Source organism: Tamandua tetradactyla, chromosome 4 (genome assembly GCF_023851605.1).
Source record: "Tamandua tetradactyla isolate mTamTet1 chromosome 4, mTamTet1.pri, whole genome shotgun sequence".
NCBI classification, from domain to species: domain Eukaryota; kingdom Metazoa; phylum Chordata; class Mammalia; order Pilosa; family Myrmecophagidae; genus Tamandua; species Tamandua tetradactyla.
Window position 1 is genome coordinate 14881693 of NC_135330.1, and position 25930 is coordinate 14907622.

Sequence of the window (25930 nt, forward strand, 5' to 3'; positions counted from 1 at the left end):
GATTGCTGGATCATATGGCAATTTTGTATTTACCTTCCTGGGAAACTGCCAAATTGCCTTCCAGAGTGGCTGTACCATTTTATATTCCCACCAACAGTGGATAGTTTGCCTCTACCTCCACATCTTCTCTAGCACTTGTTGTTTCCTGTATTTTTTTTTTTGTAATGGCATTTTAGTGGGTGTGAGTGATACCTCATTGTGATTTTGATTTGCCTCTCCCTATTGCCAGTGAAGTTGAGCATCTTTTCATGTGCCTCTTAGCCATTTCTATTTCCTTGCCCAAAAAGTGTCTGTTTAGGTCTTTTGCCCATTGTTTAATTGGGTTGTTTCTCTTTTTGTTGTTGAGTTGTAGAATCTCTTTATATATTCTGGATATTAAACCTTATCTGATATGTGGTTTCTAATATTGTCTCCCGTTGTGTAGGCTGCCTTTTTACTTTCCTGATGAAGTTCTTTGATGGACAACAGTGTTTAATTTTGAGGCGATCCCATTTAGCTATTTTTTTTCATTCCTCATGTTTTGGATATAAGGTCTAGGATATAATATCACAAGATTTATAAGATATTTCCCTATATTTTCTTCTAAAAATTTTATGTTCTTAGGTCTAATGTTTTGATCTTTTATCCATTTTGAGTTAATTTTTGTGTAGGGTATGAAATATCAGTCCTCTTTCTTTTATGTGTGGATATCCAGTTTTCCTAACACCATTTATTGAAGATGCTGCTCTGTACCAGTTAGTTGGCTTGTCTGCCTTATCAAAGATCAGTTGTCCATAGTGAGAGGGTCGATGTCTGAGCATTCAGTTTGATTCCATTGGTCAGTATATCTATCTTTTTTTTTCCTACCCCTTTTTAATGTTTAATTCTTAAAAATGAACAATTCTATTTATAATAACCATTTATAAATGAAGCCATAAAAACCCCTAAATTAGTAGATATACTCTTAATCAAATTATCTAGTTAAAGTAATATCTGACAGAAGAAAGTCCTGGGATATTAATGTAATTATCATACTGCCTATGTACATTTTATTTCTAAAATTCAGAACGAGGTTACTTCAATGTCTAAAACCTGAGTTTTTTCTGTTCAGTGGGAAACTAATCCCCAAGACTAATATGGATGTGATGAAAGATTAATTTTTTAAATGAAGATTTTTGTTTTTTTTCTATGATTATAACAAATTAAGCATAATTTTATCACAGAATTGTTAAGTAGAAAACCAGAGTACTAGTTTTCTCATTAAAATTCAAAGGCTTGATTGTTTTCTAGTTTAACCTAGAAATCCCAAACTGGAAATACTAAATATTTATGTATAAAAATACTAATATTTATATGTATTAAAATGTCATACATACATTTATATTATGTATGTTATCCATACATTAAAGTAACATATGTATTATATAAATTATATAAATTAATTATATAACTACATTATCATACAAAGAAGCTAAATAAGAGTGATTTTAACAAACCAGGCAAAATACTATGTATACCTGAATATTAGGTAAATGCAAGCCAAAAGCATTCAATTAAGACAACTACTTTGTTTTCTTCTTCTTTTTTTTTTTTTTGGTGGGGGTGTGGTCTGGGAATTGAACCCCGTCTCCCACAGGGAAGGTCAGCATTTTACCACTAAACCATTCGTGCATCCTAAGACAGTTACTTTTTTTTGAACATGAAAGTGGTGTAAGCTACTCAGAGTGTAGCCATAATAAGAAGGAGTTCTTCCTGATTCTACTGCCTGACCCAAGTATAAATTTGGGAGAAAAAAGTATCTTATATTTGATTAGTTCTATTATTATTATTCTACCTTCTTATAAAGCAGGTATAGCACTGATTGATATCTGGTTTAAAGTCTAAGAATATATCCAGGTAGAATATGCTAAATAGTTAATTTTGAGAGATTAAATTTTCATTTAGGTTAAGGTTGAATGCATAGACTAATGCAGAGCTAAAGAACCATTATTTTTTATTTAGTTAGAGAAATTTAATGTAAAAATCAGTTTTATTGTTACTTTCATTAAAAAATATTCTGACCAAATAATCTTGCATAGGAAAAGACAGTCTAGCCTAAAGTCTACAATATAAAGGCAAAAGAGAAAATGATTGATTTTCTGCTTAATTATCATGTTTAGGACTGTTGGAAGTAAGGTATTAGTTTCCCGGAAGCATCACTATGCTGTCAGGGTCAAAAACTTCACATACTGTCCTCAGGCATCAAGATGGTCAGCTGTCTGTTATATGCTGTCCATACTGGGTCTCTAACAAACAGCCACATCGCCTTCACATAGTTCTTTTCATCCCTTGTGAAGCGGTGATAAATTCCAGTGGAAAGTGTTATCATCTCTCCCTTTTCCTTGAAAATCCGGATCCACTTGTCCTCTTTATCCCTTACATCAAAATATCTACTTCCTTACAAAATATATGGAATGTCATCATTCAGATATAAATGTTCTTCATAAAATATTAATCTTTACTTCGTAATTTGTTAGTTTATCTTTGCATATGGTTATTATGTCCATCCACAAGTGGTTTCTCTCTTTTCGTATCTTTTCTAATTCTGGATCATTCCCATATTTGTCAGCATCCAGCTTCCAGTAAAAGATCCTGAGCTGACGCACCTGTTCCAGGTCAATCAGACAGCTGGTTTCCAGTCGGTGGGGCTTCCTCTGGTTTTCAGGGAACTTGTCCATATATACTATGCCTCTACCATCCTTGAGTATATTTATCTTTATGCCAGTGCCATGCTCTTTTGACCACTGTAGCTTGTAATATTCTTTAAAGTCAGGTAATGTGAGACCTCCCACTTCATTTTTCTTTCTCATATATGTGTAGCTATTTGGGGCACCATGTCCTTCCAAATAAATTTAGTTACTGGTTTTTCTGTTTCTGCAAATTAAGTCATTGGGATTTTAATTGGTATTTCATTGAGTCTATAAATCAATTTGGATAGAATTGACATCTTAACTGTATTTGTCTTCCAATCCATTAATACTGTATGCCTTTCCATTTACTTAAGTCATCCATGATTTCTTTTAGCAATTTCTTATAGTTTTCTGTATAGATCTTTTGTATCTTTAGTTAAATTTATTGCTAAATATTTGGTTCTTTTGGTTGCTAATTGTAAATGGAATTTTGTTTCTTGATTTCCTCCTCAGATTACTCATTGCTAATGTATAGAAAACACTGATTTGGGGGTGTTACTCTTATACCCTGCTACTTCGCTATACTCATTTATTAGCTCTAGTAGATTTTTCGGAATTTTTGACATGTGGTGTCATATCATCTGCAAGCAGTGAGAGCTTTACTTCTTTCTTTCCAATTTGGATGCCTTTTATTTCTTTTTCTTGTCTAATTGCTCTGGCTAGAATTTCCAGCACAGTGTTGTGTAAAGGTGATGGCAATGGGCATCCTTGTCTTGTTCCTGATTTTAGAGGGAAAACTTTCCGTCTTTCCCCATTGAGGATGATGTTAGCTGTGGGCTGTAGTAGTTAGATTCAGGTGTCAACTTGGCTAGGTGAAGGTGCCTAGTTCTGCTGTGGACATGAGCCAATGGCATGTGAACCTCATCTGTTGATTATATCTGCAGTTGGCTAGGAGGTGTGCTGCTGCAGTGAATGTTGTTTGTTTAATTGTCTGGTGCTTAAATGAGACAGCTCAACGTAGCATAGCCCAAGCAGCTCAGCATACCTCATCTCAGCACTCGCAGCTTAACCCAGGCCTTTGGAGATGCAGAAAGGAATCACCCCAGGGAAAGTTGTTGGAACCCAGAGGCCTGGAGAGAAGGCCAGTAGAGATCACCCTGTGCCTTCCCTCATAAGAAAGAACCTCAATTGAAAGTTAGCTGCCTTTCCTCTGAAGAACTAACAAAATAAATCCCCTTTTATCGAAAGCCAGTCCATCTCTGGTGTGTTGCATTCTGGCAGCAAGCAAACTAGAACATGAGATTTTCGTATATTCCCTTTATCATGTGAGGAAGTTCCCTTCTATTCCTATCCTTTGAAGTGTGTTCATCAAAAAAGGATATTTAATTTTGTCAGATGCCTTTTCTGCCTTCTCTTTATCAATCAAAATGATCATATGGTTTTCTGCTTTGATATGGTGTATTATATTAATTGATTTTCCTGTGTTAAACCAGCCTTGCATACCTGGAATAAATCCCACTTGGTCATGGTATATAATTCTTTTAATGTGCTGGATTCAATTTGCAAGTATTGTTGAATGTTTTTGCATTTATATTCATCAAAGAGATTGGTGTGTAATTTTCTTTTCTTGTGATATCTTTGTCAGGCCTTGGTATTAGGGTGATGTTGGCTTCGTAAAATAAGTTAGGTAGCTTTCCCTCCTCTTCAATTTTTTTGAAGAATTTGATCAGGATTGGTACTAATTATTTCTTGAATGCTTGGTAGAATTCATATATGAATCCATCTGGACCTAGACTTTTCTTTTTTGGGAGCTTCTTAATGCCTGATCATTCTCTTTACTTGTGATTGGTTTGTGGAGGTCATCTATTTCTTCTTGAGTCAATGTTGGTTGTTCATGCCTTTCTAGGAAGTTGTCCATTTCATCTGTGTTGTCTAGTTTATTAGCATATAGTTGCTCATAGTATCCTCTCATTACCTCCTTTATTTCTGAGGTCAGTGGTTATGTCCCCTCTTCCAATTCTGATTTTATTTATTTGCATCTTCTCTCTCTTTTTTTTCTGCCTTGCTAATAGGCCATCGATTTTATTGTTTTTTTTCAAAGAACCAACTTCTGGTTTTGTTGATTTTTTTCTCGATTGTTTTCATATTCTTGATTTCATTTATTTTTGCTCTAATCCTCATTATTTCTTTCCTTTTGTTTGCTTTGGGGTTAGTCTGCTATTCTTTCTCTAATTTTTCCAGGTGAACAGCTAATTCCTTGATTTTTACTTTTCTTTTTCTGTTTTTCACAGATTAAAAGAATATATTTTCACAATACATTCATTATGAATTCTTATAACTAAAATATGAAAAATAATAATCCATCAAATCATTAACAGAGTCCAAAATCACAATAAAACTGAGTAATTGTCTTGAAAAAGGAAATATAAGAATATGTAAATACATATAAAATTATTCTAAGCTGTAAGAAATCCAGAGGAATGACTGCATTTATAATACACCAAAATGGCAATAGTGATTCAAGTTAATTCTAACAAGTTTGGGACTTGATAATTTTTTTTTCTAATCCAGCATTAGGCATCTCCATTCTTTTTTTTTTTTAATATTTTTATTGAGAAATATCCACACATGTACAGTCCAACTATATTATGCAGTGACTCACAGTGTCATCATATAGTTGTTTATTCTTTACCATGATCACTTTTAGCACATGTACATCACTCTAGAAAAAGAAGAAAAAAAAAACTCATCTATCCCATATTCCTTATCCCTTCCTCTCATTGACCCACAGTATTTCAGTGGATCCAATTTTAACCCTTTATCTCCCCCTATTATTTATTTATTTTTTCCTTTTTTTTTTACTTATCTGTCCATACCTTGGATAAAAGGAGCCTCAGACACAAGGTTTTCACAATCATACAGTCACATTGTAAAAGCTATATAGTTATAGTTATACAATCATCTTCAAGAATCAAGGCTACTAGAACACAGTTCAACAGTTTTAGGTACTTCCCTATAGCCACTCCAATACACCATAAACTGAAAAGGGTATCTGTATAATGCATAAGAATAACTTCCGGGATAACTTCCCAACTCTGTTGGAAATCTTTCAACCACTATTTTGTCTCATTTCTCTGTTTTCCGTTTTGATCAAGAAAGCTTTCTCATTCTCATGATGCCAGGTCTCGGCTTATCCCCAGAAGTCAGGTCCCACATTGCCAGAGAGATTTATGCTTCTGGGAGTCAAGTCCCGTGTAGTGGGGAGAGCAGTGAGCTGACTTCCCAAGTTGGCTTAGAGAGAGAGGCCACATCTGAGCAGCAGAAGAGGCTCTTTGGGGGTGACTCTTAGGTATAATGTGAGTAGGCTTAGCCTTTCCTTTGCAGAAATAAGCTTCATAGAGCTAGCCCCAAGATTTGAGGGCTCAGCCTATTGGACTGGTTGTCCCAACTGTTTGTGAGAATATCAGGAATTCCCTAGATGGGGAAGTTTAATATTTTCTCCTTTTTTCCCAGTCCCCTAAGGGAACTTTATAAATACTTTGTTATTCTCTGTACAAATTATATATTATGTATCTTTTCTGGGTATATCAGGGCATCACAGTAACCTGCACAAACCAACAAGATCTCATGCCCTCTTCAAGAGTCTGTGTAATTATGGTGTTCAAATTAACTGACCATACAAATTGAATTAGATAATGTGCTATCCAAAATATAAATTTTGCACCAAATAAACCTCTCTCCCTTTGGTCTCGCACAGAAGTTGAAGTTTGAAAATATGGGCCATATTATCCTTTACCCAGTATTCTGATTTACCTTAGTCCTATCCAGATCCATTCAGTCTCTACATGAAGTCTGTTCACTTTTTTCAGTTTTTTAACAGTTGCTGAGTGGGGTAATGCTGACTTTTATAGCTTCAGTGCTGTAACTCTGAGTCACATAAATACCAGAAGTTTTAGGGAATGACCAAGTTATATACAAATAGCTCAGTATCTCAGATTTTAGAAATAATCAGTTTCAGTTCCTAAATATATGTGATTTCTGTAAGAGAAGTTAAATCCTTGATTTTTACTCTTCCTTCTTTTTTTAGTATAGGCATTTAAGGCAATAAATTTCCCTCTAAGCACTGCCTTTGTTGCATCCCACAAATTTTGGTATGCTGTGGTTTCATTTTCATTTGTCTCAAGATATTTACTGATTTCTCTTGTAATTTCTTCCTTGACCCACTGTTTGTTTAAGAGTGCGCTGTTTAGCCTCCATATATTTGTGAATTTTCTGTTCCTTTGCCTATTATTGATTTCCAACTTCATTCCATTATGATCTGAGAAAGTATTTTGTATAATTTCAGTATTTTTAAATTTATTGAGACTTGCTTTGTGACACAGCATATTGTCTATCCTTGAATGATCCATGAGCACTTGAGAAAATGTGTATCCTGCTATTGTGGGGTGTAATATTCTGTAAATATCAGTTATATATAGTTCATTTATTGTTTTATTTGAAATCTCTATTTCCTTATTGATCCTCTGTCTAGATGTTCTAACCATTGATGAGAGTGGGGAATTGAAGTCTCCAACTATTATGGTAGGGGTGTCTACTTCTCTCTTCAGTGTTGTCAGTGTTTGCCTCATGTATTTTGGAGCACTCTGGCTCAGTGTGACCATACAATACAATATTATTGGCTTTTGCATTTATCCCCTAGTCACCCTTATTGATTATATTCATTTTTTCTCTATACTACTGCAAGCCACACCCTCCTGTCTTTTCCTTCAACCTGCAGACCTCCCTTTAGAAACTCTTGTATACTAGGTCTTTTGTTGACAGATTATCTCAGTTTCTGTTTATTTGTAAATATTTATGATTGTTATAGCCTCTTGTTAAAGTGTTTCTTTTATTAATACATAGTGTTCTTCTTTATATCTTTTGTTTTATATTTGAAATCTAATTTGTTGGATAGTAGTATAGCCACTCCTGCTCTTTTCTGGTTGTTGTTTATATAAAATATATTTTTCCAACCTTTCATTTTCACTTGTTTTTGTCCTTGGCTCTAAAATGAGTCTCCTATAGATAACATGTAGATGGGTCCTGTTTTTTAATCCATTCTGCCAGTCTATGTTTTTTGATTGGAGGAGTTTAATTCATTAAAAGGCAGTACTTCAGCCATTTTGTCTTTTGGTTTTTATATATCATATATATTTTTTCCTCTATTGCAACTTTTTCTGTATAGTTGATCTTTTTTTTTTTCTTCCCCCATGGGCAGGCCCTGGGAATTGAACCCAGGTCTCCAGTAAGCAGGAGAGAATGCTGCCTGCTGAGCCACCATGGCCCACCCAAGTTGATCTTTTGTAATGTATCTGACCAATCCCTTTCTCATTTCTGTTTCTGTATATTTTTCAATATCTGAATATTTAAAAAATACTTTCTTTGTGATTACCCTCAGGTTTATATTACACAACCTACATCTATAACTTACTAATTTGAAAAGATACTAACTTAGCTTCAGTAGCTTACATATTCTCTATTCCCATATTCCCCTGCTTTCCCTCTTTATGTCGTTTTTGTCCCCCTTTATAACATTACATTCTGCACATCCATCATCTGGAAATATGCCTTTTTCTTGTTCAATCTATTCTGATTCATATGTGAATTAAAGAGTAGAGTTGTGTATTGAGAGTACAATATTATTGGCTTTTGCGTTATCCCCTAGTCATCCTTATTGATTATATTCATTTTTTCTCTACACTACTGCAAGCCACACTCTCCTGTCTTTTCCTTCAACCTGCAGACCCCCCTTTAGAAATTCTTGTATACTAGGTCTTTTGTTGACAGACTATCTCAGTTTCTGTTTATTTGTGAATATTTATAAATCTCTCTAAGTTTTGAAGGACAGTTTTGTGGGACAAAGAATTTTTGGTTGGAAGTTTCTATTTCTTAATACCTTAAATATATCATATCACTGCCTTCTCACCTCCATGTTTCTGATGAGAAATTGGCACTTAGTCTTATTGAGACTCCCTTGTATGTGATGAATCACTTTTCTCTTGCTATTTTCAGAATTCTCTCTTTATCTTTGGAATTTAACATTCTATTAGCATGTGTCTTAAAGTAGTCTATTAGGATTTATTCAGTTTGGAGTACATTGAACTTCTTGGACATGTGTATATATGTCTTTCATAAGAATTGGGAACATTTTGGCCATTATTTCCTCAGATATTCTTTCTGCCCCTTTTCCTTTTTCCTCTCCATCTGGGATACCCATGATGCAAATGTTTGTGTGTGTCATGCTGTCACTAAAATTCTTGAGACACTGTTCAATTTTTTTTTTGTTTCTGTTATCTGACTATATACTTTTGATTGTCCTGTCTTCTAGTTCACTGATTTTTTTCTTCTGCCTTTTCAAGTCTGCTGTTGTATGCCTCTAATGTATTTTTAATCTCTACTCTTGTGCCTTTCATCCCCATAATTTCTGTTGTGTTTCTCTTTTTTTTTTTTGGCATGGGGAGGCCTGGGAGTTGAACCCAGGTCTCCGGCATGGCAGGTGAGAATTCTGCCACTGAGCCACCATCACACCTCTCTGTGTTTCTTTTTATACTTTCAAATTCTTCTTTATACTTACACATTGTCTTTTTTTTTTTTTTGTATGCTGTATAGCGGGGGTCACATTTCATTCTTTTGTCATGTGAGTATCCCCTTATTGCAACACCATTTGCTGAAATTTTGTTTGTCTTTCATTTGTTTGCTTGTTTGTTTGGGAAGTACAGTTGGAAATTGAACCCAGGTCTCCTGTGTGGCAGGCGAGAATTCTACCACTGAACTACCCTTTCACCCCACACATTGTCTTTTAAATATCTTTTATCTCTTTATGCATTTTTCTTTATCTCTTTGAAATGATATAGGAGATTTGTTTGAACATCTTTGAGTAGTTGTCGTAACTTCTGGGTCTTCTCTGAAGTTTTAATTTCTACCCTTGACTGAGCAGTATCTTCCTTTCCTTAGTATGGCTTGTAATTCTATGCTGATTTCTAGGCATTTGATTATCTTGATGAGTTAACTCTGAAGGTCTGTTTCTCCTGCTTGTCTAGGGTTTTATTGTTGATTAGCTTTGTGTTAGGGCTCTTCTTTGATACTTGATTTAACTTATTCTGGACTTTTGGAATAACTTTTATTTGATTGTTCAGATTTTCTCATCTCTTCTTCATCTGATTCTTGACATGAATATGTGGTGCAATTTTTAATATTCTACTTTTTGTGTAATTGTTTCACCTCTAAGAGAGAGCTTCCTTTCCTCTGTTCCTTCTCTGGGAATCTTGAGCTGTTCTGTTTGATTTTGTGAAGACTTTTCTCCCCAGCTCCTATGATTTGCTTAAATTCTCTCTTTCTACTCTGTGCCCCGTTTTCCTTACACTTTTCAATTCTGGGACCCCTCCTAACTTATAGCAGTTCAGCTTAACTCTCCACCCACTTTTTTTTCCTGTGAAGCTTTTGTGCCTCTGGTTTCTTCTCTGTTTAGGGTGCTCTTCTCCACGGAGCCAGATGGGGTCAACCCAGAAAGGGTAGTTCACTTCAGAAAAACCTGTTTTGCGTTTAGACAGTTGGCTAAAACTGGATTGAGTAAGGGGTAACCATTAATCCCAGCCTTTCTATTGAGTCTTCTTTCTCTCTCACTTGCTCTCTTTTTTTTTTGTTGTTTTTGACCTTTGGGGCCCTTTTGTATGCAGCACTTCTCAGTGGCTTGTGTTCCTCCCTGGGTGTCTGTGGACTTAGTTCCCTGTGCCTGGATATGCATGGAGTTCCAACTCGATGTTGTGAATCACTCTATAGTCTCTGTCTGCAGTGGGAGGGACCTGGGCTGTGCTGACTCTTTGTAACTTCCAAGCTGTGTGGGAAAAACCAAGTGAGAAACAGGGGAATGAGGAACTGACTGGTGAGCTGGGATGGATTTGTCCTACCAGAGATTTTTCTGTTTCTTTGATTCAGAAAGAAATGGAATCATTCTCCAGTCTCTACCATGTTCCCGAGTTCTAAACAAGTGGGATTTGTCTTTTTATTTGATTAATCTCTGGAGAGTCCTTTTAAGGAGATGTCTTATATCAGCATTTTAGTGATATCACTCCTCATTTCTTTTTTTTTTTTTTTAACTTTTTTTATTGTATAGCATAACATATATACAAAGCAAAGAAATATAAAAGCAGTAGTTTTCAAAGCACTCTTCAAAAAGTGGTTACAGAATAGATCCCAGAATTTGTCATAGGCTACTATGTGATCATCTCATATTTTTCCTTTTAGCCGCTCCAGAATATAGGAGGCTAGAGGACTTAAATATTTTTTTATCATCATAACTGACTTTTTCCCTTCTTTTTTGGTGAACAATAGCATATATACAAAAAAGCTACTAATTTCCAAGCACAACACCACAATTAGTTGTAGAACATTGTTCTAGTTTGCTAGCTGCCAGAATGCAACACACCAGAGATGGATTGGCTTTTAATAAAAGGGGATTTATTTTGTTGGTTCTTCAGAGGAAAGGCAGCTAACTTTCCACTGAGGTTCTTTCTTACGTGGAAGGCACAGGATGGTCTCTGCTGGTCTTCTCTCCAGGCCCCTGGGTTCCAACAACTTTCCCCGGGGTGACTTCTTTCTGCATCTCCAAAGGCCTGGGCTGAGCTGCTAGTGCTGAGATGAGGAATGCCAAGCTGCTAGACTGTGCTACATTGCGTTCTCTCATTTAAGCACAAGCCAATTAAGTCAAACGTCACTCATTGCAGCAGACACGCCTCCTAGCCGACTGCAGATGTAATTAGCAACAGATGAGATTCACCTACCATTGGCTCATGTCCACAGCAACAGAACTAGGTACCTTCACCTGGCCAAGTTGACAACTGAATTTAACTACCACAAACATATTTCAGAGTTTGACGTGGGTTACAGTTTCACCATTTTAGGTTTTTGCTTCTAGCTACTCTAAAATACTAGAGACTAAAAGAAATATCAATTTTATGAATCAGCATTCATATTCATTTAAGTCCTACCTTCTATGTATAATTCCACCATCCTCTTTGATCTTTCCATACCTCTCTTTGGGGTTGTTTGGGCTATGGCAATTCTAAATGTTTGATATTGGAAGGGTCTGTCATTCATATGGGGTAGGGAGATGGAACTATGTTCTGCAGAGGCTGGGCTAGGTTTCAGGACTTTTCTGGAGCAGGGACCCATCTGGAGGTTTTAGGTTTCTGGAAAGCTACTCTAGTGCCTGGAACCCTTGTGGAGTCTTATATATTGTCCTCGGTGTTCTTTAGGATTAGCTGGAATGGTCCTGGTTGGGGGTTGGCAGGTTATGATATGTAGCAAGGTCTACCCGAAGCTTACTCCTTATTTCTTTTTATAGCCAAATAATATTCCCTTGTATGGATGTACCACAGTTTGTTTATCCATTCACCTGTTGAAGGATTTCTCAGTTGCTTCCAAGTTTTGGCAATTATGAATCAAGCTGCATTAAACATCTATGCACAGGTTTTTCTGTGGACCTAAGTTTTCATCTCATAGGCATAAATGCCAAAGAGTATGGTTTCTGGGTCATATGGTAACACTATGTTTAGTTTTGTAAAAAATTGTTATTCTGTCTTCTGAAGCAGTTTTATCATTTAGCGTGCCCACCAACAATTGGTTAGAGTTGCTATTGCTCCATATCTTTGCCAGCATTTGATGTTGTCAGGGCTTTGAGCTTTAACCATTCTAATAGGTTTGTAGTTATATCTCATTGTTTTAATTTGCAATTCACTAATACCATATGATGCTGAGCATCTTTTTATGTACTTACTTGCCATATATATATCTTTTTTTTGATGAAGTGTCTTCACAGCTTGTGCCTATATTTTAATTTTTTTTTCTTATTGTTAAGTTTTAATGATTCTTTGTATATTGGATACAAGTCCTTTATTGGACATGTGCTTAGCAAATATTTTTTTCCAGTTTGGCTTGTTTGTTGTCATTGTCTTCATGGTGTGTTTTGCAGTACAGAAATTTTTAATTTTAATGGAATTCAACTCTTCAGTTATTTTCTTTCATGGATTGTACTTTTGGCTTTAGATCTAAATAGTCATTGCCAAACCCATGGTCCTCTAGTTTATCTCCTATGTTATCTTCTAGAAGTTTCAGAGTTTTGCATTTTGCATTTAGTCTAGCATTCTATTTGAGTTCATTTTTGTGTAATGTATATGTTTGTGTCTAGCCTTTGCTTGTGGGTATCTAGTTGTTCCAGCACCATTTGTCAAAGAAACTGTCCTTTCTTTATTGAATTATCTTTGCTCCTTTGTCAAAGATCAGTTGATTGTGTACATAAGGGTCTATTTATGGGTTCTGCATTCTGTTCCATTGATATATTTATTTATTCTTTCATCAGTACTACCCTGTTTTGATTACTGTAGCTTTATAGTAAATCTTGAAGTTAGGTAGTGTCAGTACCCTGGCTTCATCCTGTAATGAATGATTGTGTTGGTTATTTTGGTTCTTTTGTCTTTCCATATAAACTTTACAATCGATTGGTTGATAGCACAAAAATAACTTACTGGGATTTTAATTGGTTTACATTGAACTTATCTCACGTTGAGAAGAACAATATTGAGACTTGCTATCCATGATCATGGAATACCTCCCCATTTATTTAGATCTTTGATTTCTTTTATCAAAGGTTTTAATTTCCCTTTTATAGCTCTTCTACATATTTTATTTGATATATACCCTAGTATTTCTTTTGTGTGTGTGTGTACATTCATGTAGATGGTATTATGTTTTTAATTTCAATTGTTTGTTGCTTATATATAGGAAGGAAATTGACTTTTGTATGTTATCCTTGTAGCCTGCAAATTTGTAATTGCTTATTTGTTCCAGGAGTTCTTTGTTGAATTCTTTCAGATTTTTCTATGTAAACAATCATGTCATCTGTGTACAATGACAGTTTTATTTCTTTCCAGTCTTTGTGCCTTTTTTTTCCTTGTCTTATGGCATTAGACAGGATTTCCAGTATGATATTGAATAGGAGTGTTAAGTGGAAGCATTCTTGCCTTTTTCTTAATCACTGGGGGGAAACTTGTAGTTTTTCACCATCAAGTATTATGTTAGCTGTAGGTTTTTTGTAGATGTTCTTTATCCAGTTGAGGAGGTTTCCTTCTATTTCTAGTTTGCTGACCGTTTTTAGAGAATGGGTGTTGAATTTTGTCAACTGCTGTTTCTGCATTTATTGATATGATCTTCTTTAACCTGTTGATGGAAAGGATTGCATTAATTAACTTTCATATGTTGAACCAGCCTTGCATACCTGGTGTATACTTGGTCATGGTGTATCATTCTTTTTATATATTGTTGGATTTGGTTTGCTAATTTTTTTTTAGAATTTTTGCATCTATATTCATGAGAGCTGTTGGCTGTAGTTTTCCTTTCTTCTAATTTATTTGTCTGGTTTGGTATTAGGGTATATGTTGGCCTCATAAAATGAGCTAGGAAGTATTCCCTCTTTTGTTTCTATTTTTTGGAACAGATGGTAGAGAATTGGTATCATTTCTTCCTTAAATGTTTGGTAGAACTCAGTAATGAAAATCTGGGCCTGGTGTTTTCTATTTTGGAAGGTTATTAATTATTGACTCAATTTCTTTAATAGCTGTAGGTCTATTCATGTTATCTATTGACTCAATTTCTTTAATAGCTGTAGGCCTATTCAGGTTATCTATTTCTTCTTATGAGTTCTGGTAGATTGTTTCTTTCAAGGAGTTGGTTCATTTATATAAACCATCAAATCTGTGGGCATAGAGTTGTTCATAATATTCTTTTATTTTCTTTTTAATGTCCATGGGATCAGATGGCTTTTTTTTCATTTCTGATGTTTGTAATTTGTGTCTTCTCTCTTTTTTCTCTTGGTTAACTTTGCTAGAAGTTTATCAATTTTATTGATGTTTTCAAAGAATCAACTTTTGGTTTTGTTGATGTTCTCTATTGATTTCTTATTTCCAATTCATTGATTCTAGGGCTTTTCATAAGGAATATTCATTGAATCTTGTCTAATACCTTTTAAGTATCTAAGACCATGGAGATAATGGAGTCTCCTCCTATGTTATTGTCTTATACTCTCTGATTTCTTTCAAATGTATTATAATATACTCAGTTTCATAAAGACCCATATGGCTGTGTGTTGAGTTTGGTGTTAAGGATGAATGATTGAAGCAATTCTCAAAACCGGTAGTATGATGTACGTTTCTACTATGCTCTCTTTAGGTTATTTTCATTTTTTCTCATCTGATTAAAATTATTTTCTTTTAAATTTACGTTTTGCTACCATTTGCATTTCTTTTTCTGTAACATGGATGTTCCTGTCCTTTGTCCATTTTTGACAAATATTTCTCCCATCATGTATTTTGTCTTTTAACTTTGTTTATGATCTGCTTTTCATTATAAATGTTTTAATTTTGGGGTATTCAGATCTGTCTCTTCTTCCATGGCTTGTGAGTTTCTTGACCTCACAAAGCCTGTGTCATTCTGAGAGTAAACGAGTATTCTCTTACATTTTCTTCTCATAATTTTTATAGGTTTTGAAGATGTTTTGAGGTGGCACTTATGCCCATTCCAGTCTAAATTGAAATGCTACTTTTATCCCATGTTAAATTTCTTTGCTCTAACAAAATGAGACAGAGCCATCCAAAATCCTTAAAGACTTTTGGAAAATATTGTTATCATTATATATTTCAGTATTATCAGTTCACCCATTAAGTAAAAGAAAATAGCCAAAGGCAGTGCTAGTAAGTAGAAAGGATAAAAATAGTAAGAATTATTCTACTTTTGAACTTCGCATAATACTGAAAAGAAAAGTTTGTGGGGGGAAAAACTGGCATTTTGACTGTAGCCTTAAAATGATACTAAATGTATGAAAAGAGTCAAGTAAGTTATAAAGTTCATGGGAGGAAGTATAGAATCAAATCAATGATAAATATCTTTAATATAAAGATGATGACATAGAAATACTCTGCATTTTGAGTTATTTTTCTTATAGTTTTGTTGAATAATGTTGATTTATCCAGTCTTTTAGTACTTAATATATTGATATAGTCTCTAATATTTCATACCTTTGCCTCAGTGTTTCTTTGTTTATTTATGGGATGTTCCTCTCTTTCTAAGTAATTTGTTACTCAAAAATTGTACTCTTCTGCATGAATTTGTTTTTGTTGTATTTTGCTGCAGGAGTTGGATTTGTCTTCCACATCCCAGATGTCTCCCCTTTCCTTATATAGTGAAAGCACCAATAGTCCCTCTTCAGCAGAGCCACTGAAGGAAGATAAGCCCACTATTGGTCCTAGGAATAAAACTGGTATTACTCCATCTTCTAATTTCTGCTGTCATTTCTTTTTTAGACTGACCTTGGGTTCTATTTCCTAAAAGAAAATACTAAACATATTTTTTAGCTGTCTTGCTGTTTTAAAACTACTGAACCTAGTTTGTCTGTTATGGATCATTCAGAGTGAAGAGGAGAGGGGAGATATATTCTTCTTTGGTTGTCTCTGTCTTTATAGATGAAAGATACTTTAAAATAGACCTAGTTCCCATCATCTTCAGGAAAAATTTCCAAGTTTCAGTTAAAAGTACTGGATCTGGAGGCCATTCACCTATGACGTATGTTACTTTATTAATCTCTAGGCTTTATTCAGTGAAATTAGCTATTCTCATTTACCAGTTCATGTATCCCCTTCTCAAAGCAGCATGTTTGGTTAAAAAAAGAGTCTTCAATTTCAGGACTTTTCTTCAGTCCTGTATAGTGTGGCTAAGCTTAACCTTCAATTAAAGATATTTACTCAGAAGTGAAGATAATGTGTAAAGAAATGTATGTAATAGAACCCATTTTGTAGGGCTTGCCTAATTGCCTTCACATTGATTTGTGGTTTGTTTTTTTCTCCAGAAAATGGACTGACTCCAAAGAAAAAAATTCAGATGAGTTCAAAACCTTCAATTCAGCCTAAACCTTTATTGCTTCCAGCAGCACCCAAGTCTCAAACCAACGCCAGTGTTCCAGCAAAAACCATCATTATTCAGACACTACCAACACTTATGCCACTTGCAAAGCAGCAGCCCATTATCAGTATACAACCTGCACCCACTAAAGGTACCTGAGTGCGGTTTGAGGCTGTGTGTGTTTAACTGAAGGGTAGTAAGGTTTGTGTCAATGATTTTCTTTAATTCAGGTTGTAATTTCTAAGCACGTGCTGTGTGTCAGGAATTGTCCTTTTCGCTGAGTAGTTGCACAGATAACTAGTATTTGATTCCTGTGCTAATGAGAGGTTACTATTCAGATTGTTTATATTTGATACTTCTTTTTTCTTATGGTTTTAATTGTGGAAACACCTGTAACTAAGGCTTTTGGTTTCATATAACCACTTGCAATGAAGAAGTAAATCTGGGAAACTTTCGTGGTGTCATTTCATTCTGAGGTTTCTGTGGTTATGAACTTTTTAAAAATGAGAGGTCATCTTTAAAATAGTATTGTCTGTTTCAGGTCTTATGGGGTTTTTGCAGTAGAATCAGGTTCTTAATCTCTGAGGATACTGCATGTTTTAGTAAACAGGATATTGAGCTAGGCATTAGGAAAAGGGTTCAGTTCTAAGGACACCTGAACTCTGCTCTAAAGTAGCTAAGATTTTGTGTGTTTCTATTATTTTGTCCACCAGGTGGCCTCATATGCTTGTTATTCTACACAAGTTTAGGTCAGTATTGAAAGAAGTTCAAGTTTGAGGATTTGGTACTATTCAGAGATGGGAATCATTTGGACATAAATCTCTCTTAGATTATTTATCTTTGTACTTATGCTGATGTCTATAGGCATAAGAATAGGAAAACTTGTGCAGCATTCTTTTCTCTGGATTTACTTGCTGACATCAAGTAGGACTAGGTGTTAATGGGGGTATAGGCTCTAAGTAAATACCAATGTTACATTTGCTTTTATGGTTATATTTCTAGCTATGGATAGTTGTATCATTTATTTGTAGCGTGATTTTAATGAGGGAAAGATCATAAATTTGATTTTGAGGTATTGTGTTAGCTTTGTTCTGTTCCATGGTTATAGAATATGACATTGATAAAAAGAACTAGATGAGGGAGTAGATGCGTCAGTGAAAATCTATCAATACCTACTATCTTAGTTTCCTGGCTGCTAAGACAAATACCCTACGATGGGATGGCTTAACAACAGGTCTTATTGCCTCATAGTTTTAGAGACTGCAAGGCTTGCTTCCTCCCAGGACTGGTATCTTCTGGTGGCAGTCTTTGAGATTCCTTAGGTTTTCTGTCACATGTCAGTGCCTGTGGCAGCATCTTTTGCTTTCTCTTCTGGACTTTGTTGACTTCTAGCTTTTGGCTACTCCTGTGACTGAACACTTCTGTGTTCAGTTTCCTTTGCTTAAAAGGACATCATCTATTTAAAAAAAATTAAAAAAAGAGGACTTCACCTATATTGGATTAAGGCCCACTCTCATTCAGTTTGGAAATTTCATGAGTAACATCTTCAAAGACCTTATTTAGAAATGTGTTCACACCCACAAGACCAGGAGTTGGGACCTGAACATGCCTTTTATTGGGAACATGATTCAATCCCTAATATCTATTACCACCACCATCCCAAATAAGCCTGTTTTGTTTGAAATGCCTGTTCTTTCAGTGCAGGGTCAAAACTGATATTTTGTATATGTGGAGAATAGCAATCCTGTAGAATAAGGATTTTTGTGATTGTGATGTTTGAATGGGTATTAAGAGTTCATGAAATTCTTGAAATAAAATGCGAATTTCGTACTTTTTTCATATGTGGATTTTTCTAGGGAGAGACTCTAAAAATCAAGTTCTCAAAAGCATCCCTTTCTTCCCAAAGGCTAAAAATTTCAACTTTTGAAGAACTTTGAACTCATCATAGTTCCCATAGCTGTTACTTAAGACACATCTATAAAAAGTAAAAGCCTGACTAGTATATAAAACCCTATGGAAGCTCTTACTGCACAGAGAAAGAGAAGAATAATGATAATAGTAGCAGCTAACAGTAAGCTTTTACTGTGTGCCAGATACTGTACTAAGTGCTTAAGTGCATTATCTTTTTTAATCTTTATATCAACTTCGTGAGGATAAGAACTATTCTCTCATTTAACAAATAAGAAAACTAAGGCACAGAAAAATTATTTGCCCATAGTCGCATAGCTATTCCACTTCATACAAAAAGAAGGCATTCATTTGATACATAGATTGAAATATTTGAAGGAAGAACTATTAAAATTAGTGAGTTATACATAGTTAGAAGTGTTCAACATTGAATCTAGCCTGTTCCAGTAAGGGGAATTTGCAGGTAATACTGAAGAAGATTCTGAGCACTCTGAAATGGATAAAGAGCTTTTTAACATGTCCTTTTTAACTGTTTCCACTCTAGGAACAGTAGTAACTATGTTCAACTTTGCTTGACTATTAAGGCCCCAAAGAGTCTTTTGCACTGCAGATTTGTGGTCTGGTCAAAATCTAGCAGATCACCATTTAGCAAATTATCATGAGCGTTTTTTGTACTTTTATTGGACACATTATAATTGAAATTTAGTTGTTTCTGTCCATCTCTCTTAAATTTGAACATGCCTGGAATATTTAGAAGATCCTTGATTTAGTGCTAGGTAATTTGATGATAGGCACTTTGGGATGAGAGGGTTTTATGTACATTATGATAAAAAGGAGGCAGCAAGTGGCCTGATTGGACTTACAGCCACATCTGGTACACAGACATTGCCTTGGTATTCTTCCATCTCATTCACTTTATGATGCAATTCTCTTAGTAAGGAAATGGTGATAACTAGAAAATGGACAGCACAGACTCGGATTATTTTTCTTAATTAGTTTAAAGAAATTTAAAACCGTCTTAATTTATGTTGTTGCTAATATTTTCAGCATCTGTGACTGGAGCTGAATTATAATCCTTTCTTTGAAATAACTTAATTCTTTATGCTTACAGCTCCTCAGAGTTCAGAGAATAGTGTTTAGTTTGTTATTTTTATATAAAATCATTCTTTTGTAAACTCAGAGGATGTGAAATATTGCTTCCTATAATGCTCTTCTCAATGTGTTAATCTAAGTCAGTGGTTTTCAACCTGTAGACTGTTGACCCTGGGATGTGGGTGGTGGAGGGCAGCCTGTGATGATTTGCAGGGCATCCACAAATCCATGTTTGCAGCAAGCGTTCTCTGTAGAATGAATAAATAATTTTTTCATATTATCTATACTGCTAATTTTCAAATTTTTATCCTTATACTTTTGATTAATAAATTAAATAAAATTAATTTTGAATCATTTTTAAATTCTTAATAGTTTTTTCTCATCATGTATTTTCTCATTTCACAGAAAAAGAAAGGATCACCATGATCATCTTGGGTGACCATGAGATTTTTTATAATAAAAAAGAGTATTTGTATTAAAAGGGGTTGGGAATCCCTGGTTTAAGTTTTATATTATGATAAGTATGTCTTTTCGTAGTGTCAGATTGACTCTAACTTCTTAAGACGTTCTTAATAAAATGTACCACTTGGTCACATGCTATTTATTTTATGTATTAATTACTTTTTATTTGCATGTTCAGCCTAAGCATAAATCTGCTTATGAGTCATTTCCCATTTTATATATTATTTTATAAAAGAAGTTAGTCTAAGGGAAAATGACAAGATAAAAAGGTTTAGTGATCATTTGTATACAAGTAAATCATATGTATTACGAATGTATGGAATTGTTAGGTATTTCTTTTTTATTAATTTATCTAATTCATCTGAGATAAAATGCTATACTTTTTGAAGCCATCTGAAACATAAAAGCATCTGACTTTTCTTTTATGTAAGTGATCTTTTTTAGCTTAGACAGGTGTTCTTAACAAATGAGTGTTTTGAAGCATTATTTTGGTATATAATATTCCCTGATCCTTTGAAATACTGAGCTGAATTTTGCTTGGGTCTTGTTAAACTGAAAGTATAATGAAACTTTTTTCCCTTAAAGAAGAATTATAAATGTATGTGGAATTTTAGTTGCCAGTTACTGTAGTACCTTTATTTTGCTAGATAGGCTTCAAGCAGCTGTGGAAATTAGGCGAGGCTTTCAGCATCTTTAAAAATTGACCAGATCTGAAAGAAAACACTCAGCAGGCAAGTAAATTTTTCATAGACCAGTGTTGAGTTGTATGAGTTTTCTTTAGGTTAATAATGCTATTGTCAAATTAACATAGTTCAAAAATAATTGTAAATATAAATACTAAGAAAAGATTTAGTGGCCATTTTTGAGGGGAAGGAATAAAGGTTGTATCACCACACTCTTAAATTACATGCCTTTAGGTTTACTGTACTGCTGAGCTAAACTTTTTTGATATTTATAGCCCTTTGTTCTTCTAGGTATTGAGCTACTGAGTCTCTCTGTTTATATATTTTTGGTGTTTTTGGGGGGGTTGTAAATCCTATTAATTTAAAAGATATGGTTCTCTGTATTCAGCATAAAAATTTGTTTATAATATGACAAATCCTTTTAGTACTAATAAATCTGAGGTTACTACTTAGAAAATGTGTATATGTTACCAAGTTTGATATGTATATAGTTGAGAAAAATACAGAAATGTATTGTTAATTAAAACCTCAGAATCACTATGAATGTGTGTTGCTATTTATTGTGTTTTAATCGGGGGTCTTGAATCCTTCAATGTGATATATCTTTCAAAGACTCCTAAATGTTGAACTGCTTCCCCCAACAGTACAGGTAAGCACCCTCTGATTCTTTTTGTTTTTTTCTTTATTTCTTTAATGCAGGTCAGACTGTTCTGCTCTCTCAACCTACCATGGTACAACTACAAGCACCTGGAGTTCTGCCCTCTCCTCAGCCAGTCCTTACTGTTGCAGGTGGAGCCACACAGCTCCCTAATCACGTGGTGAATGTGGTACCTGCCCCGGTGGCAAATAGCCCAGTGAATGGAAAACTTTCCATGACTAAACCCATCTTACAAAGTACCATGAGAAGTGTGGGTTCAGATGTAAGTTTTGAAACTTAGTGCCTTTTTATTGCCTGGTTTTTTAAAAGAACTTTGTTTTTGTTGCCTTGTTTTAGTTTTTAAAGTTTATTGTATCTCAGCATCAAAAGTGTGTGTTGAAATTGCACATCTAATCTTTGGTGGAAAATTAGGGAAAGACTAATTATGTTAGAATCTCGATGAAAATGTTTTGAAAGTCCAAAGTGGTTTGACAAAAAGTGAAGTATGGTTGCATCTCTCTTCTTTACTTCTCCTTTATAACCCTCTGCTGGCCTCCTTCAAGTACCCCCTACCCTCAACCCAATCATCCACTAATATTTTACAGGATTATTTTATGTTTCCTGATTGAAATGTTTTTGGCAACTCCCTAGACAAGAGTCTGTAGATTACTTTTTAGACAGTTTATATTTAGCGTCTCTTGACTGTTTGAAGGATTGTCACCACTACATAATGATGAGTTGTTACTCTTAGGAATTCTGTCTCAATACTTATTTGGTACTTTCCCATCTTTGCAAACCTTTAGAATTTTGTGGCATGTTGTTTTATTTTGTTTTTGTAAACCAGAGTTTCCTAAGATCTGTTTTTCCCTAAAGCCAGTTACAACATTTGCCAGATAATTCTTACTTTAAAGTGATTGAAAGCATCTTGCGATATTTTTAAAAGAGTGATTGAACATCATGGGCTTAAAGTTTAATGCAAGTTAAAGTCAAATAATCAATCTAACATGGATTCCCTGAAAATGTGATTGGTAAAGTGTGAAGGAAAGCATGTTTCTTTTAAAATCGAAGTCAATATGACTGATTAAAGTGCTACTCCACATTTTCTTTAGGTATTGAAAATATTTTAAAAATTCTGCAAGTTATGCAAAGTTGCTTGTCAGACTACTGTCTAATCTGTCTACCAGAATTTATTAAACAGCATTAATGTGTTAGTGGCCCATGTAGTTGTGGCTACTGTTATATAAACACAACAAAGTAATCTCAATTGGTAAAACTGTAAAAACCCTTAACAAAGGAATATTATCTCATGAAAATAGAATATCCAAATTCTACAATAAGAATAGTTCATGTAGGTATTTTTAAAAGTATGTGCCAAGACATGGAGGGGATGAATGAATATGAGACTAGAGGCCATGAATAGTATAGGATTAGGCATGATTATCATATGTGTTTATTTTAGGGAGAAGAGGAGATAAGCATAGTGCCTTATGGCATAAAAGACATTAATATATGGTATGTGTTTCAGTTGGAAATTAAATGGTATGATATTTGGATTTGCTTTAAAATATTCTGAGGGGAAGTTGCAAGCACAGGATAGAAGAAACAAGATTGACAAAATGTTGATAATAATTGAAAGCTGGGTGTTTAATATATAATCTTTCTCTTCTCTTGGATGAGTGGAAAATTTCCGTAGTAAGTAAAAGAACAACGATAACAAAGCCCAAAAAATGTTCCATGATATTTTCAATTAAAAAGTTGCACAAGTAATTAAAAAATATGTATGCTTCTCACAGTATTTATTGAGAAGGTTGAAAGTCATGAAAGAGAATTTTTAAAATGATCCCAAATTTCCTTTTAATAGTCTTTAAGTTATAAATTTGAATGTGTCTTTTGTAATATTCCCAAATGACGCTGGCAATAGAAAATATTCAAAGTTGTCTTAGGACAACTAAGGACATTAGGACGTTTGAAATATTTATTATGAAAAATTTTAGACATGTAAAAAGATAAAGACTAATTAGAACCTTAAAAAATTATAGTTCAATAGTATATTACAATTGTCAAAAAATTTAAGATGATCCTGGTCTGCATTCATAGAATTATAGTATCCAGATCATGGGAAATTCCAGAGCAACTTGGACAGGATGGGGAAGTGAATCTAGAAACCATGTTATAGATAGTAGAGTGGTTTAAGGATTGGAATGATTCAGTAAACTGAAGAAGGGAAAACTGAAAGTAGATCTAGGAGCCGTTTTCCAGGAAATGATAGTTGTCATATGGAAAACTGGAGAATTGATCTGGGGTGTTCCAGAAGATTTATCATGAGCTAGTGCATGTAAATTATAAAGGTCACTTCCAATTCTAAGATTCTGTGATGCTTTCATTGTGTTTGAAAATCAAATGAAATTATTTTGTTTTTCTTCTAGGCTTAATATTTGAATAATGAGCATTTTCATGTTGACAATCATCATCGTATGCAGCTTACCTACTCAGTCCTTTTTAAACTTATTTCATTTAATTATGTGTTGGTATCTTAGACATACTTTTTTGTTCTTTGGTGGGAAAGATCATGTTTATTCTCCTTTTGCACTCTTAAAGATGCTTTGTAAATTTGTGGAGTAATTTACTGAAGAAGTCTCAGTCAACATTGGGTTGCTGGGGAATGTACAAGATGAGAAAGTATAAAACCAACAATATTATCTTTTGTTTTATATATATTTATTATCTGACCTTCTTATTATCTTTCAAAATTTAGAGTTGATGGTTTTATAAAAGAGGATTCAAGTTCCATGTATTTAACCTGAGAGACATAAAGATGGTTAGAGTAATTTTCTGGTCAGTCTGTATTGACATTCTTGTACATATTTTACGTGGCCAGTACACTAGAAAGTGAGCCAAGCCTTTTCAGTGTGAGTTTTCTATTAGAGGTTATGACTAAATGTTTACTTCAAGTAAAGAAGCATCAGTCAGTCCTATCAGCTGGCCAAGCCATGCAGGAACCTAAAGTAAATCTGTTCCAGAAGGAACGCAAAAGAGAACTTTGCTCTACTCAGATAATAGTAGACCTCAACTTGGTTGACCTCAACAGTGTATGTTTGTTAGACTCAAGTCCTATTAAATTAGGGTAAATTTGAATTAGTATAAATTTCTAATTCAAAATGACTAAAAATAAAGAAATTTTTCATCATGTACTTTTATTGCTTTTAAATCAAAGGTATAGTGAAAAAGTTGTAATTCAGCAAAATGAGTGTATCAGTCTTTTGTGGCTTTTATATGCTGACATAGCTTCTTTTTTTCACCTTTTTTAGTTCTTTTGTTTGGCCTGCCAACTCTTAGAGTAATTTTCTGGTCAGTCTGTATTGACATTCTTGTACATATTTTACGTGGCCAGTACACTAGAAAGTGAGCCAAGCCTTTTCAGTGTGAGTTTTCTATTAGAGGCACTAATAGAAGAGTTCTATAAGAGTTGGCAGGCCACTCTTTAGAGGCCTGCTACTGCTGTAAGTAGCGTATTTAGCATACAGTATTCTGCAAACTGCATTTTCTGTTACGAAATAGTTTGCCTGGTTCAAATTATAATCTCACTCTTCCTTCCATTTGCTGGTAAATATATTCTGTTTGAGCCTTAACTCTTAGAAACCTCACATAAGTTTTCAAGAAATATGGTTTGTTTTTGGCTCTGATCCTGATGGAAAAAAATGAGCAGTCTTTCATTTCAATATAGAAATTCTCTTATGTAGTTTCTTAGTAAGTGGCAATCTTGCTTCAAAGTTGACTTCATAGGAAAATATATTTATCTTTCCTTAAAAGGTTGAATATTCCCAGACATCAAACCAAAGGTTTGAAAACAAGCATTTCTCAAATGGTGGCCACATATTCTATTTCTAATATTCTACAGTTATAAAAATAGCTGTGTGTACTTAGGTAAAACTTTTCTGCTTCATTTCCTTATCTGTAAAATGAAAATAATAACACTTATCTCATAGGGTTGCTGTGAAGTTTCATGGAGATGGTATTTGTTGTGGATCTTGAAAGGTAGAAATGAGATTGGGTAGGGAAATATAATAAAAATGCCAGCAAATGTATATACCCCCCCGCCTTGTTTTTAATAATTTGGTGGTGGGCTGGGGCAGGGGGTGAGGGGAGGAAGCAGTAGATAAGGCTGTCCATTCTTCAAGAGGCTGTGTCCACATATGACTTTCCTAAGGGTATCTGGTAGGTTGTTCTTTCCTCTGACTGCATGAGGTTACCTGGATATACAGTCAAGCAGGAGCTTTGTCTATCCTGCTTTCTTGTTTGGAGAAGTTAAACATGTCAGAGGCATTCCTTATAAAAAAAATAATAACTTGCAGAATAAAAATTATTTCCTTGGTTCTGCCGAGTAAATGATTCAGGTTGCCAGTTACAAAGCTTTGTTTACTTATTGGTGAGTGGGAATTGGTTATACCACAAAAAACTTAATTGGAAGAGTGAAATAAATTTTGGCTTTCTGTCAGGAGACTGAGAAAAGGAGA

General features: G+C 34.4%; 1 protein-coding gene and 1 pseudogene across 5 annotated transcripts in view; one reads left to right on the forward strand and one right to left on the reverse strand.

Moving 5' to 3' along the window:
* Positions 1 to 25930, forward strand: part of ATF6 (activating transcription factor 6) — a 276390-nt gene that overhangs the window by 45084 nt on the left and 205376 nt on the right. For all 5 annotated transcript variants that reach the window (XM_077156701.1, XM_077156699.1, XM_077156700.1 and 2 more), the window contains 3 exons: positions 15870 to 15996; positions 16582 to 16785; positions 21479 to 21699. In XM_077156701.1, coding sequence (XP_077012816.1) covers positions 15870 to 15996; positions 16582 to 16785; positions 21479 to 21699 — 552 coding nt within the window. The remainder of the gene's footprint in view (positions 1 to 15869; positions 15997 to 16581; positions 16786 to 21478; positions 21700 to 25930) is intronic.
* Positions 2178 to 2696, reverse strand: LOC143678808 (acireductone dioxygenase pseudogene; annotated as a pseudogene).